The 15,895-nt window shown below is 40.1% G+C and overlaps 1 protein-coding gene across 2 annotated transcripts in view; it reads left to right on the top strand.

Moving 5' to 3' along the window:
* Positions 1-3,514: 3,514 nt before the first annotated feature.
* Positions 3,515-15,895, top strand: part of ACVR1C (activin A receptor type 1C) — a 48,051-nt gene continuing 35,670 nt past the window's right edge. The window contains exon 1 of one of the 2 annotated variants that reach the window (XM_081313062.1): positions 3,515-3,728. In XM_081313062.1, coding sequence (XP_081169188.1) covers positions 3,656-3,728 — 73 coding nt within the window. In that variant the 5' untranslated portion in view covers positions 3,515-3,655. Of the gene's footprint in view, positions 3,729-4,453; positions 4,475-15,895 lie in introns of those variants that run through there. The other variant, XM_081313063.1, reaches the window with a different exon arrangement.

Here is a 15,895-nt window from a genome sequence, read left to right as displayed (position 1 = left end):
CTGGTATTCTGTATTCTGTAATCAAATGTCAAGATCTCATTTGTGAAGTTATAGAGTGAATACAATTGTGGGTAATTGGCTGGCAAACAAATATAGAACCAACAGACAGGAATGGGGGACTATGCAAATCAGAACTATTAGGAAACAAGGCAAGTTTGAGATATTCAGTAAGAACATAACGTAAACTATAGTACTAGGAGTATTATAATAAGCATGAAGTGAAATAAAATAGTTTTTGGCAGTCTCTTAACTATTTCAAAACAGACAGTCCACAACTATTCACAGTTCAAACTGATGTTATATAACATGCAACATTGCAAAGTAGTATAAGATAAACCATAAATCAGGCTTCTTTGGGATTCAAGCCTGACATTTACTGTTTTGAGTCTAAGACAAAAAAAAGGGGAACATGTAATTTGTTATGTTTGAGGCTATAAAAGTTAGGTTAAATTCAAAGAGCATCTCTGAATTTATACAAGATGCAAAACTGTTGAACAGAACTTGTTTACATTCCAAAAACTGAAATTTTCAGACTTGGACTCAATGGCTTCCGAGTCAGGCTTTAGTTATGTTAATTCTGTGGACATGTCCATATAATTTTCTTGGCAACGGTATGGAAATGGTTTGTGTCAATGGAAGAATGGATGGAAAAAGTAATGAACTGTGATGAAAATTGATGGCAATTTATCCAGTTTTGTTTTCAATTGGAAACCGCTTCTGGACTTCATGTTCAGAAAAAAAGAAAAATTGATATTAGGTTTGATGACTAGATTAACTCTGTTGTTTGTTGTAGAAATGGCTTGTATCTATCAGAAATGTAAAGTAAAATGTGGAGAGTGTATTTTGTATTCTACTGCACCAAAAAGAGTTGGAAGTCACTATTTTTTCTTTTCTTTTCTTTTTTACCTTACACTTCTTTCCATTCTCCCTTCTGATACTTATTTCCATTTGTATTTTATATTATAATAAACTTCAATAATATTTTTTTAAAGGAAGTGGTTTGCCACAACTTTTTCTTTTTTTAACCTTCCAAGCCTAGCCTACAGCCATAGGATTTCCTGCAAATCTCCCTCCATCCAGTTACCAGCTAGATCTGGCTATGCTGCTATCTGCCGGGAACTTGAATTAAATCAATAAACAACTTTGCTATCTTAACTTTAACACTGAAGACTTTTTTACCTTGATCTGGAATATGATTTTATAAAGTACCCTCTTATACCCTCTATATACTATGCTTTTTTGGTTGTTAGCTGCAAAGTCGTGTCCGATCCATCGCGACCCCATGGACAACGTTCCTCCAGATGAATGTAAATTTTAAAGTGTATCAGTACCGGTATATACAGGTGTCTCTGTATAGCAGCCATCTGCAAAACTGATTCAGAACTTGCAAAATGCATATTGACAGGAATAAATAACTTATTGAGCGCTGTATGGATGACTGATTTTTATGTCCATGTTCAATGTTCAAGATATTTACAAACCTGCAAAGGTTTAGTCACCAAGAAAAATTAACTTCAAATGATTATATAGAGAAGTTTAAGAAAAGTTATACTATTCTTAGTAAACTTAAGAGTCTATTATGTTTAATGATCAAATATCAACCAGCTTTTTTGTGTCATTGTGGGAAATAATCTATTTTCATTATGTAATAATTGTGTTACATCCTGAAAGCAGCTTTGCTGCAACAACAGCTTTGAGCTATTTCCCCTGTGTCATACAGAACAGGGTAGAACCACAAATAAAGTTGTAAACAATCCTGTAATAAAATAGAAAAGCTCTCACTAAAGCCATAGGCATTGTAGGGCAAAAAATGTCACTTACCATCTCAGCTAGTAAATAGGAAATACTTATGATATCCATATTCTTACACATTCCACATAGAAATAATAATTTATGGATTTTTATGGTGTGCAATTAATTTTCCCAAGGGGCCAGATGAGAAACTAGGATTGTTGTGGTGGGCTGAACCAATAGGGCTGTGAAGGTGTGTAAGCACACACACAAGCATATACATAAATTGGGGAAAAAAGAATTACCTTCAAAACAAAAGCAATGCAGTTGTATTGCATGCATGGCATACACTTATTTACATTTGATTTGCAATTTCCAATTGACCTTACACAGGTTGAACAGGAACAGCCAAAGGACTGGATGTGGCATGGAGGATGGTAAAATGCCCATGTCTCTTCTATGAGAAATATTTTCCTGAGTACAAAAGCCTTGCTTCCAAAGGCCCAGAAATGGGGTACTCTCACAAAGATAAATAGTAAAATAAAGAGGGGGGGGATTCCTGCATGTTATAGCTGATCAATTCCAATGAATTTGCAAATCTTATATGAAACTTTTTAAAGTCCATTACACAAATTAATTTAAGAAACTTAAGTATGTATGTATATAAATGGATGTAATGCTATAAACAGCCATTTCCACTATATTTCCACATTGACTATATTTTCTTGGGAAAAATAAGGGACTAACCTAAAAAGGGGGTAAATGTGAAAGAGGTTTAAAAAGTGTTTATGTTCATAACTTTGCTTTAAGAAGGAAAATTCAAGAGAAAAACCATGAAAAAAAATATGAAACCAGATAAATCTAAAGCAGAGCTGTCCTTTATAATAAAAGAGGTATATATGTGTATGTGTGTGGATATAGATATATAGATGTGGATATAGATATAGATACATAGATATCCAACCCCTCCATGAAAGTGGGGGGGGGGGGGAAGGCAAGAAACACTGCTAAATAATTAACTTGGGTTTCATCTCAGATACTTGGCCAAGCTGCAACGCTTTGGATTTATAGGAAGTGGAGAATGGCATGTAAACTGTAGTCCCAAACACCCTGACTGGCAGGAAAGCCAGTGGGCCAATCATTCTCTTTCAGCCCAACCCTACCTCTCAGGGTTGTTGTAGTAGGGAAAACTGGAGGGGGACCGAGTATTAGGTACATTCACAGTGTGTGTGTACACAAATAAAATTAGTCCAACTATCTTGGCCACCGCTGTGTGTGTGTGTGTACACACACACACTCTGAAGAGCCAGTTTTTACATAAAAGCAGATAGTATATATATATTCTATCTGCTTTTATGTAAAAACTGGACCGTCAGAATAAGAAGTGCGCTCGAGAGGACCGCCGAGGGGTTGTCAGGCGGTAATTTTGGCGCGCTCCTGCCGTCCCGCCCAGAACTACCCGCGACAAACAAATCAACAACAACAACAACAACAACAACAACAAACCAGCTGGCTCAGCTGGCCCTTCGGTGCGCCCTTCCTTCGAGAGGGCTGGAAAGCGGCTTAGGCAGGAAAGGCGTGCTACCCAGAGCCTACCTCGAGCGGTGCTTCCCTGCCATTGCGCCCGCCCTGCTGGCAGCGACTCTTCAGGCGGCTTCTTCACCCGGGCAAGCCCTCCGCAGGGCAAGGGGTGTGTGTCCGGGCAGGGCGGAGTCGGGAGACAAACTCCACGTCCGCCTCTTTCTTCCAGCGCTGAGAGTCGCTGGTGGCAAGAGCTCCGCGTCGCACCGCTGGAGGGGAGGGGTGGGGGGGGGAGAGAGAGAGAGACCAGCCTCTGGGAAGCTCGCCTCCCCCGGCCTCTACGCCCCACACGCGCCTCCGGCTCGCTCCTTCCCACCTGCCAGAACTTCTCCCATGTGCTGTCATGAGGCGAGCGCTGCGCTCCGGACTGGGCGCTGCGGCGCTTGTCCTGACAGCCTGCGCCTCTCTCTGCACAGGTAAAGGGAGCGCCAGGAGCCTGCTTGGCTGGCGGGTCGGAGGTTGCGCTTGGCGGTGCTTGCTTGCTTCTTCTCCCCCCCAATTCCTCCGAGCGGGTGCCGAGCGGGTCTCGGGAGCGGCGAACTGGGCACCGGCGTTTCTCTCGGCTTACCGGAGTTTTGGCCTGATTTGGAAAACCGTTTGCCTTCCGCCTTCCAAGCTGTGCCCCTAGTAAAAAAAAAAAAAAAAAGCTTATCCGAATAGCATTTTTTTTTTCCTGGTCGCTCGGGGAGGGCGGGCCGACAGGTTTACTGCGCCTTTTCAGCCCGTTTGCTGAGCTAAACAAAACCGTAAAAGTAGGCTTAAAAAAAAAACGTGCTTTCGAAGTTCGAGGGATTCGGTTGCTTATAAATAACCTGGTAAATTAAGCTTCGTGCAATCCGTACCAGCAACCCCGCTGTGGGACAGATAGATAAATAACAGAGACGGAACGTCAACGTTTTTTTTTTTTTTAAAAAAAGTAATAATACTGGTAAGGAGAGAACAGAAGAGCCGCGCTCGGTTTAATCCGGGCGAATTTGTTATAATATAATCTCAGTTGGACGGTGTGGCCGCCAGGGCAAAGGACAGCTAAGCGCTAAAGGGAGAAGTCTACCGTATCTTTAAAGGGCAAGACCTTCATTTCAAAATGCGGCTCCCTTGGCAGAAGTGACACCCGCTCGATCCAAGTCTCTCTTTTTTTTTGGCTCTCTGTCACGATTTGCAGGTATGTCAAACAATACCCATATAAAGACGCTGCACCTTCCTAGAGAGACGGATCATTTTGCTACGTAGGTCGACTACTCCAGGGCTTGATCTTAAATTAAAAGCAGTAGGGTACTTGGCTTAAATTGCAGCTGTGGCTCCTCTTAATTGTATTAAAATTTTGGACAGAGGAGAGAGAATGGGGAGAGTGGTATTATTGGAAAGGGATTTGGGTTTACAAAAAGCCACGCGTGGAGTATCAGTCCCAAACCCTCTTTCTCACCTGTGAGAGCAACCCCAAAATAAATTTCCGAGATCTGCTTCTGTGTACAAAAATGCAAGCTGTAAGCCCCCTTTTCATGTTGGGTCATTTAATCCAGTGGTGCAGTCCTAGACATGTCTACTCAGAAACAAAATGATTTTGGGGAGGACTCCCAAAGTGCAGCCAAACTGGGGGAAAAAACAAACCCTGGTTTCTAATTATTTTAAAATAGAATTGGTCCAGTTAAGTGTCCCTTTCATCTTCACTTTCTGTTCAGTCAGCTATCTCATTACAATGATTTAAAAATCTGATTTCATCGTTGCATCCATATTTATTATTGGTCCAGTTTTATTATTGCTCTCAAAATACTTGAGGAAAAAAAATTAAAGCCTGACAAAGCTGAGACATCCATTTCACTGACTTAGTGCTGGATACCAAGTCAGTAGATACTGTAAAAAGGCAGCAGTGCTTCCATTTAGTTGAGCTTGATTTCATACACTTTACCGATGTATCATACCATGTTTGAAATGAGTTGGGGCAGTGGGGTGCTACATATCTAATTTCTGAAACAAAATGACATAGTTGATAGTAATTACTATATGTCTCTGTCTGTAAGAAAGCAAGTGAGCATGTGTTGGGGATATTGGCAGAAAATGCCTAAGAAGAAGTCGTTGGGTTTTCTTTCCCAGCTTGGGAAGAAGTAGATTCAGAATGGAACTATAAGTATCATGTATCTTGATGTGGGGACATGGAATGTTAGATGTAATATTGAAATAATAATAATAATAATAATAATAATAATAATAATAATAATAATAATAATAATAATAATAATAATAATAATAAAGTTGGAAGGGACCTTGGAGGTCATCTAGTCCAACCCCCTGCTCAGGCAGGAAACCCTATACCATTTCGGACAAATGGCTGTCCAGTCTCTTCTTAAAAACTTCCAGTGTTGGAGCATTCACAGTTTCTGGAGGCAGGTTGTTCCACTGGTTAATTGTTCTAACTGTCAGGAAGTTTCTCCTTAGTTCTAGGTTGCTTCTCTCCTTGATTAGTTTCCATCCGTTGCTTCTTGTCCTGCCTTTGGGCGCTTTGGAGAATAGCTTGAGTCCCCCCTCTTTGTGACCAGCATGTTTTTTTAGGATTGGAGGAGATGGTGGTGATTCTGAAACTAAGGCTATGCACCTTATAATGTTCTGGGTAGGAATTCTATAGTGTAAAGAGAAGATGCTGGAATAGGTGTGAAATGAAGTTGGAAAGGAAAAAAAAGCAGACAGACATTTGGGTTTGAGATGTAATCACTATGCAAACTAGCTGAATCCTTTGGAATATATATCAGTAGGAATTCTGCATTGGGATCAGCCAACACATTTCCCCCAGAAAATGCAAATAAGTCTTTAAAAAGTCTCTGATGGGGAAGGAATAGGTGTGAAATGAAGTTGGAAAGAAAAAAAAAGCAGACAGACATTTGGGTTTGAGATGTAATCACTATGCAAACTATCTGAATCCTTTGGAATATATATCAGTAGGAATTCTGCATTGGGATCAGCCAACACATTTTCCCCAGAAAATGCAAATAAGTCTTTAAAAAGTCTCTGATGGGGAAGGAAAGAGTTAAACTCTACAGTTTCCTCACAGTTCTAGATTTGCTCAGGTTGTCCCTTGGCTACTATTTACTTAAACAAAAAACAGTTCCTAATTCCTTTGCTGCAACTATAATCACATTTGGCCTTTAAGTTACTTTGCAAATCTAAGCAAATTACTTTGGCCACTGCCTTGCATCTTGTTCCGAGGGCTAACTATGCCCTCCTCAAATGTTTTTTTTTCTTTCCCTTTACAGATAGATAGCAGAAAGAAAATCCAGTCCTAATTCATGGAATAAATGTATTCAAGTATTATTTTCAGAAAGGCTGCAAGAAGAATGGGTTGGTTGGTGGATGCATCAGCTTCTTTGTCTAATGTCATGTTCTCTAGTAAGTTTGGGATTATTCTTAGCTTTGGTTTTTATAAGATTTCCTGATTCTTCCTGGTTCTTCTGTAGCTCTAGCCATTGATCTTTAATGAGTTTTTGAACTGGATCAGCCCAATGTGCATGATCTATCTATATAAATTTAAATGACCATGTTTAGTAATAGTAATGGTAATGGTAATAGTAACATTATAAATCAGGGCCGCATTTCCCCCCAAAATATAATTATAGTTAAAAGTTTATGCCAAGGTAACAGATCTTATGTGCTCGAGAAAATGGGATCCTTCAATCTATACAAGTGGCAAGGTAGATATAGTATTGAAATGTTTTTTAAGATTGGAGGAGATGGTGGTGATCAAACATCTTTGATCAGATTTTTTTTAAAAAGAGGCAAATTGATTACACAGATTAGAAATCTCTGAAATATTCAGTGTTTTGCACATCCTGAAGCCTGAGTAATTACATAAGGTTCTGCTCGCCAAAATATTTCCAGGGTATGGGACGCGGTGGCTCAGTGGGTTAGGATGCTGAGCTTGTCAATCAGATGGTCGGCAGTTTGGCGGATCAAATCCCGAGTGCCGCATAACAGAGTGAGCGCCTGTTACTCGTCCCAGCTTTTGCCAACCTAGCAGTTCAAAAGCACGTAAAAATGCAAGTAGAAGAATAGGGACCACTACGGTGGGAAGGTAACAGCGTTCCGTGCGCCTTTGGCGTCTAGTCATGCCGGCCACATGACCACGGAGACGTCCTCGGACAAGTGCTGGCTTTTCGGCTTTGAAACGGAGATGAGCACCGACCCCTAGAGTCGGAAACGACTAGCACACATGTGCGGGGGAACCTTTATCTTTACCTTACCTATGGGACTATAGCCTTTCAATATTCACAGCTCCCATGATTTCAGGTTTTATCTTGGTAATAAGTATGGGGTGTAACTAATGTTTCTGTAATCAAAGTTGTGAATGCGTGTCACATACTGTACATGGTGAATGAGTATAAATTCCTGCTAATATTAAAGTATACAACATCCACAGACAATTCCTGACTTCTTTGGGAGGAGTATGTTTTCATATACGGTTTAATTTGATATGTGTTTGGGCAAGAGGTGGAAAGCTCAAAATAGACTGTGTGTAAAGTCCCTGCCGTGGTAGTAAACTATCCATTGGGGATATTACTTAGTCTCTGTTCTTAACGTTCAGTTTCTAATTTTTTAAAAAATGACGGTAGTTATATAAAGGCTAGAAAATAAGCTTGGGTGTGACTCACAAGTCTATATTCCAGATATATAGGGGTTTAATAATTGGTAATAAGACAGTTTTCCTTCTAAATGTTTATCTGTAGCTATTGTGGAAGATACAATTCACATTTTTCCATCTTCGTTTGTCAGTCTGTTGCCCATTTCTTTTGTTAATAAAAAGTCAGTTTAAAGGTTTATTAATAGCTGAGAAATGTTGGTATTCCAACTTTTAGTATCTTGGTACACAAGAGTATTTCCAGGAACACATCTTTTGGCAATCATCCAAGCATTTACTCTTTAATTTACTCCCTAGAATCTGTTCTTCAACTTTCCTGCTCTTAGCCATTGCCGGGTCTTCTTGTTATCTTCTTGGTCTGCAAGGTTTTTTTTAATGTACTGGCTACTTTGTCTTGTCATATGTCTTTCCTATTCTTTATTTAGTTTTTCTTTTCTTTTTTTTAAAAATAATTTTATTGAATATACAGTTAAAAAAAACTCACAGTGGACATGATACAACTTCCCTGGTTTAAACAATACTATTACTATTACCTTGTGAAAAGACAAAGGAAAAAGTTTCTTTACATTATAACAAAATATACATATAGAATCTGTGAACTTTCTAGTAAGCATTCTTTCAGTCATGTACATTGTAATGAAATAACTTTCAATTCTACCTTATAGAGAGTACTGGTGTAAAGATTTCTAAACTTATCGGTCAACATTCGTCCCAGCATTCCTCCTTGACTCTAGCCATTTATACGCTTCATTCCAAATTTCGTAATAGTCTGTTTCTTCGGAACAAGTTTCAATTCAGGCAACCTTATTCAGTTGTTTTCATGTTGTTCGAGATGCTATTCATTGCTTCCTTTGATTCCTCTTGTATTTTGTTTCTGTGTTTGGATTGTTGTTGTTGTTTGGTCAGAGAGGTTTATACTTTCTGAGAAGAAGGCAGAGGAGAAGAGGTGCCTGGTTTGGGAATGAAAACAATGCAACAGCTTATGCTGGCTTCCTCTACTGCTGACTCCTCCTGGTTTGCTCCTAAAATCTGAGCTACTTCTGTTAGGGCAGACATGTCAAACACAAGGCCCGGGGGCCGGATCCGGCCTGCGAAGTGGTTTCATGTGGCCCGCGAAGCCATCCTGGAAACAGTGAGGGAATGGCCCCCACTGCCTTGGCCCTGGCCCAGAGGCCCTCCTTCTGCCAGAGACCCTCAGATCTGTCCCACTCCTGCCCAGGCCCCCATAGGCACCCTTGATGTGAACGATGTAGAGCTGGCCACGCCCACCCAGCAAGCCATACGCACACTAGCCACGCCCACCCAGTAGGCCACACCCACCCTGGCCATACCCACCCGGCCCCCTGAGGGCAACCGCAATGCTGATGTGGCCCTCAATGAAATTGAGTTTGACACCCCTGTGTTAGGGGCTCTAATTAAGTGGCGTAGCGTGGGTTGTCAGCACCCGGGGCAAGGCAAATAATTTGCGCCCCCTAACCGCACCGCACGCCTGGCACCCCCCCTCCACAGTGGGCGGCGACCCGGCGGCTCGGATCGGATTCGCACAGCCAGCACTGCAGTGAGAGAGAGTGAGTGAGCCAGGCAGGGGCAGAGAGCTGCGAGTGCGAGTGCGCCCCCCCAGATGTTGCACCTGGTGCGGCCGGCCCCCCCTGCACCCCCCACGCTACGCCACTGCTCTAATTTATTTGCCCTGGTTTCAATTACATCCTATAATAAAGATGGACATGATTTATTTAAGATGATTTATCACCTTACATACTCTTAATGTTGAATTCAGTCTTTAATCTGAGTTTTATGTTGATTCATAGCATGATAGGTATATGGGATGGCAAAAATACTCTATAGGCATTCAACATTTTGTTTTACTTCCATTTTGCGACCAGAGGTGAATGGGGAAACTCCCAAGTAGGTTATGAGGAACATAGCCACCTCTCTCCCACTGCTGCATAAGCCAACTAGCAATTCATATTCTGAACCTCTCCTGTCATATATGCAAAATTTTAACCAAATAGAGTAGGAATGTACTGAACTTTTCCATAATTATCATATAACCTTGTCATATGGCAAAATTGCTCTTTTAATTGCTAAAAGGAAAACACATTTCTAGGGCAAAAGAGCAAACTCGTCTTTTGCTACTACCACATGCTAAAATAAATATTGGTTAGTAACATTTAGGGCTTGTTTCACAGTTGGTTTCAGGAAGAATGAAAATCCATGATTTTAAAAATCCACCAAAGGGTGTGTATGTTATTAAATTTTCTTAGGCTAAATATTTTATATATGTTTCAAATCAGGGTTTTTGTCTGAGGTTCTGTAACAATTTGTTTCTTTTTGGTTAAATATTACCAAACAATTAATAAAAAGGAGGAAGATTCAGGTTCTTACCCTCTATTAAACTTGGAAGCTGCCAGCTGGGTAACTTTGGGTATTCCTTTCCTTTTAGGGACATGGTGGCTCAGTGGGTTAGGACGCTGAGCTTGTCGATCTGAAGGTTGGCAGTTTGGTGGGTTGAATCCCGAGTGCTGCATAACAGAGTAAGTGCCTGTTACTCATCCCAGCTTCTGCCAACCTAGCAGTTCGAAAGCATGTAAAAATGCAAGTAGAAAAATAGGGACCACTACGGTGGGAAGGTAACAGCATTCCGTGTGCCTTTGGCATCTAGTCATGCCGGCCACATGACCATGGAGACGTCCTCGGACAAGCGCTGAGTAAGCGCCTGTTACTCGTCACAGCTTCTGCCAACCTAGCAGTTCGAAAGCACATAAAAATGCAAGTAGAAAAATAGGGACCACTACGGTGGGAAGGTAACAGCGTTCCGTGCGCCTTTGGCGTTTAGTCATGCCAGACACATCCTTGGACAAGCGCTGGTCAATCGGCTTTGAAACGGAGATGAGCACCGGCCCCTAGAGTTGGAAATGACTAGCACGCAGGTGCAGGGGAACCTTTACCTTTACCTTCCTTTTAGCCCTAGATGGATAGTTGAAAAATACTTTCTGGTAAGCTACACTAGACTACAGTAGTAGATTATAGTCTTAAATTAAGAAGCCTTCATCCTTCAGTGGATTGATTCAGGATGAGATAGACAAACAGATATATAGATAGATGATAGAAGTACAATAGGATAATTTGAGGGCTCTCTTGGTCTCACTGATAAACTGCTATGCAAAGCATAGTTACCGGTAAGTTCAGCCGGGAAAGAAAATAGAAGAAAAGGGAATCAGAAAGAGACAAACAAAATGGTAGTCCTATCCCCATTCCTCTTTGCTAGAAATACCAGTGAGAAATATAGGTTTTAAAATTAAACAAAGATTAATCATCATTCATCAATTTTTAATCATTGTCATTATTTTACATATTTGAATTGCTGTAAAGACGCAACTGAGTTGAATTGATTCCTATATGAATATGCCATGCAATTTTCAATCAACATTACCTTGGTCTTCTTTGGGGATTTTTTGAACTTCCTAGAGCAGTCTACAATCTTGGGATTTCTTAATCATATCCCAACCAAATACCAACCAACTATGACTATTCTTAGCTTGTTGAGATCAGCTAAAGTTGGCTAGTTGCCACTTCTTCATGATTATTACTATGTCCCACTACTTGCAAATCAATTGTAGAAACCATAGAAATTTCTAAGCAGGAGTACATGGTGTTCCATTCAATTTATGATGAACATCCGAAATATAGAATTGAAGTAATTTCTACAATCATATTTTGTAATTTAATTGACCTTTTAGGCATAGCATAGAAATTATGCCAAAGGGATATTGAATGGCACTTGATATGGGAAATAGCATGAGTCATTTCTTCATGGAAAAAGTTAAGTGACTATAAATGTTTTCCAAGCAGTAAAATATACTATAGAAATATTCAGTCAACAAGTACATGCTCCTAGTTGAGTTATGTTGCAATGTTGTTTCAAAGTCCATTAAGCTTATCAGCAAGCTTTCTGGGCAAAAACAGAAAGATTTTTTTTGTTATTAAGATCACTTTTCAGTTTAAGAATTGCTACAAGGCTTTCTTTTATGATACGTCTATATTCTGTTATTTTTGGAGTGGAACATAGCTCTCTGCTCATCTGTAAATGCTAACGCAAAATTCATTGCTGAACTGTGGCTTGTTTCAAGAAGCAAGAAATCCTAGCTTCATACATGCTAAAACTCATTTGGGAATATCTTTTCCTTAGCCTATGGTCAAACCAAGACCCTACTCCTTAGTTTAATATCAAACACAAAACAGGTAACCATGCCTTCATGTGACATGTGAACCAAGGCATCAATTCACTCTTGCAGATGAGAAAGGTCCTTGAGGTGACCGGTTGTTGGCTTGCTTTCTCTCTGAACTGCTCCTACATTGCAATTCTGTGACCTGCTTAAAGGCAGGGTCAGAGTTTGCGTATCACATTAAACCTAGTGGCAAAAGTGATTTCAAATAATGCTTTACTATCCCAAACACATACTGTAATGGTTAACTTACATACTTTACACAACATGGCTTAGCACAGTTGTTAAGTCTAGTTTTTTTTCAGTGCAAAGTACACAATTATTTAAATATTCTCTAGTCCTACTAAAGTCTTGTGGTTTTATTTATAATGTGGTAGGGTGACCAAACTGTGGCTTGAAAACCACCCAGTGTGTCTTAGACAATTCATGCGCAACTGTTTTGCAGTTCTCAGTATTCCTGAAAGATGCTAACAGTTTACACCTACAGAGGACAATGGGGAAGCAGGAGAGAAAAACAGAAGTTGCTTTGTAGCTGTAATCTACTTCAGAAGCAGATAGATGGCTATTGAAAACTGGAAGGAGGTTTAAATAACATGGAGAGGGAAGCAACGCAGCCCAAAAGAATAATCACAAGCCAGTGGAAGAAGACAGAAAATAAGTTAACAATGCCTGGAAAAGGGCAATAGTCATTTAATGTAGTATTTTTCAGGGAATCATTGTTTTGTCAGGCTAACAAGAATTAGGCTTTCCCATAACTTGGGGAATTTCTGTGGAAGAAGGAGGAGGAGGAGGAGGAGAAGAGGCGGCGGCTACAAAACAGAAAAATGGTTTTAAAATTTGCATCAGGTAGCATTGCACTTAGGTATTGAATTAGATATTTCTATCAAGTTTGTTGCTTCCTAATACAACTGGAATGAAGATAATTAAGAAATTTAATCATAAGAAAAACATAGAAACTCATGGTATTTTAAGTCAGATAGGCCTTGGCTTTGTAATAACAAATAACTTGTAAGAACTAAATTGTGTTGTGCCCCAAGCCTCTTCCTCATTAATGGTTGGAGCAAAATTATGACTTATCTAACAACAATCCAAAGATTGTACAGGCAAAAGTTCCATTAAGATGTCTATGAAAGTCATCTCCCAACACATTTTCAAAGTATCAGCAAAGGACATGATATTTGGTGGGAATTCCAGGAAGCAGCACTTGGGCCTTGGTGGTCAATCCTATTTCTGATAAATGCAGAAATTCATGTTCTAGAGCAGGGCTTTTCAACCAGTGGTACGGGTACCACCTGTGGTACATTGGCACCTGGGAGGTGGTACGTGACCATCCTAGAAAAGTGGTAGTGGGGGAGGGGAATGAGCTGAACCAGTGGCAGCACCGCAGAAGCCTGAGTGAGAGACGGCTGGAGCTACAGGGCTGTCAGGGCTCAGCGGAAGCGCCAGGATCGGCGCTTCTTCGGGGCTGTCAGGGCTCAGCGGAAGTGCCAGGATCAGCGCCAGGCTCCAGCTGGAGCTCGGCGCTGATCCTGGCACTTCTGCTGAGCCCAGAAGAAGTGTTGATCAGCTGGAATGTTGCAGCATCCCCAGGGTCTTGTGATTTACATTCAGATGCTGGGCAACTGATTCATATTTATGACGGTCACAGTGTCCCAGGGTCATGTGAAGTGACCAAAACCTGCTGCAACCACCCAGCAGAGGGGGGGAAATAAAAACCAAACACCCACCCCACCCACCCCCACTGCCAATCCTCATCAGAAATGCTCACAACAATGAAAACCTCGGACAGGAGGAAGAGCACCGCTGGGCGGGCAGGCAGGTATCTTGCTCGGCTGTGGCTTGGGGGGCACTTTTTTCAGTGCCATTGTAACTTCGAACAGTCACCAACCGAACTGTTGTAAGTCGAGGACTACCTGTACTTCATCACTTTTTTCCTTTTTTTTTTGGTCATCAAGTTTTTGACACCTTGCTAGGCGACTGGATGTTGCCATATCCTAAAAGTGGTACAATGGGTGAAAAGGTTGAAAAGCCCTGTTCTAGAGCTGTCTCTTGCTGTTAAAAATCTCTGAGTAATTTTATTTCTTAATCATGACTAACTGAAAAAAATGTTACCTCTGTAGCACTGCATAAGTAATAGTTTCAGAGAGCTTTTGACACAAGAAAAACCTAAACTTTGTGGTACTAAATAACTGTGGAAAATTATTTGCTTTTAGGAAAATTGGTCTGTTTGTTATAAAAATGGTTTAAATATAAAGAGCTCATACAGTAATGGGAAATATATTGAAAATATACATAGACTAAATTTGAAATAGTTCCATTAAATAAGACAGATCAGATAATTTTGTTTCTTTTCCCAGAGGACTTTTGAATCTGTGTGCTGACAAAGAATAAATAACCAGTTTTCAGCAGGCAGAAGTAATGTCTTCAAATGTGCTTATACACGTATGATTTTGTTTGGTAAGATTTAAGAGATATTTTCTGTGTCATGACACAACTGATACATAATGTAAAATGTAATTTAGCAATATAGCACTTGGCAGAGATATAGAGAAATGTTCACACATCACTTCTGCTCCAAATAAATGCCCCAATGGTTTTATTGGCATTGTCATTAATAGTGTACATAAGAAATTGAATTGTTTCCTTGCCCTCTTTTTCTTTCTTGTACTTTTTTCTTCCTCTTCTTTTTTATTTCTGTATTTTTTAAAAATTCTGTAAATAGACTGATGCAAATATTAGGAAGTTTCTCAACAGTTATCATTCAATAATGAAGTTTTTGTAAGTTGATTAACCAGCCACAAATATGGAATTAGATAGTATATAAATATTCAATGAACAAATAAATGAGATAAGTTGAGTGACTTATTTCTAAGGATTCAATTTGTAAAAAGTGAGAAATGAGACTTGCCTTCACCAGAACATACTCTTTCCCTGCGTTTACCAATCTGGCATGTCTTTTCTATTACATAAGATCATTGGGGGGGGGGGGAATGCTGTGCACAAGATTATTGTAGTTTAGTGATGCTTGAATTTTACTGGAGTACTTTTAATTGTATTTCATGGAAGTACTGTATACTATTGGTGTGCTATATTTTGTTAAAGGGAAATCCTCAAAAATATTTCAAAAAATCCATATATCCAAGGGGCAGGCTGAATGCTACTTCAACAGCTACAATTCCATTTTTTTTTTGCTTGCTTGCTTGACTGAATTCATATAGCCCCTCTCATCTGAACCTTTTGATTCTAGGTGGGTCGAAATACAAAAAACATTAAAAAAACGCAGACTATCCTACGTGTTCCTGTAGAATAAGTATAGGTCCACCAGAACCGATCTCTTTGCAATGTATAAACATAGATCATTTTCTCAACAATGCAGATGAAGATTGGGAAATTGCAGTGGGAAAGGGATTAAATATCTATGGAGATTCTCAGTCATCTAGATCAGGAGTCTTCAAACTTGGCCCTTTTATGACTTGTGGACTTCAACTCCCAGAATTCCTCAGCCAGGCACGCTAGCTGAGGATTTCTGGGAGTTGAAGTCCACAAGTCATAAAAGGGCCAAGTTTGAAGACTCCTAATCTAGATCATAGTTATCCCAAAGATGCTTTTCAAAGGTAACTGGACTTTTTTGGTTTTTTCCCTTGAAAATATTTTGCTTCGCTTTTCATCCAAGAAGCTTCTTCAAAACTGAAGAAACATTTTCAAGAAAAAAAAATCCAAGAAACTCCAGTTG

This window comes from Vipera berus (genome assembly GCF_964194415.1).
Source record: "Vipera berus genome assembly, chromosome: 1".
NCBI lineage: Eukaryota > Metazoa > Chordata > Lepidosauria > Squamata > Viperidae > Vipera > Vipera berus.
This window is presented reverse-complemented; position numbering and strand designations above follow the sequence as displayed.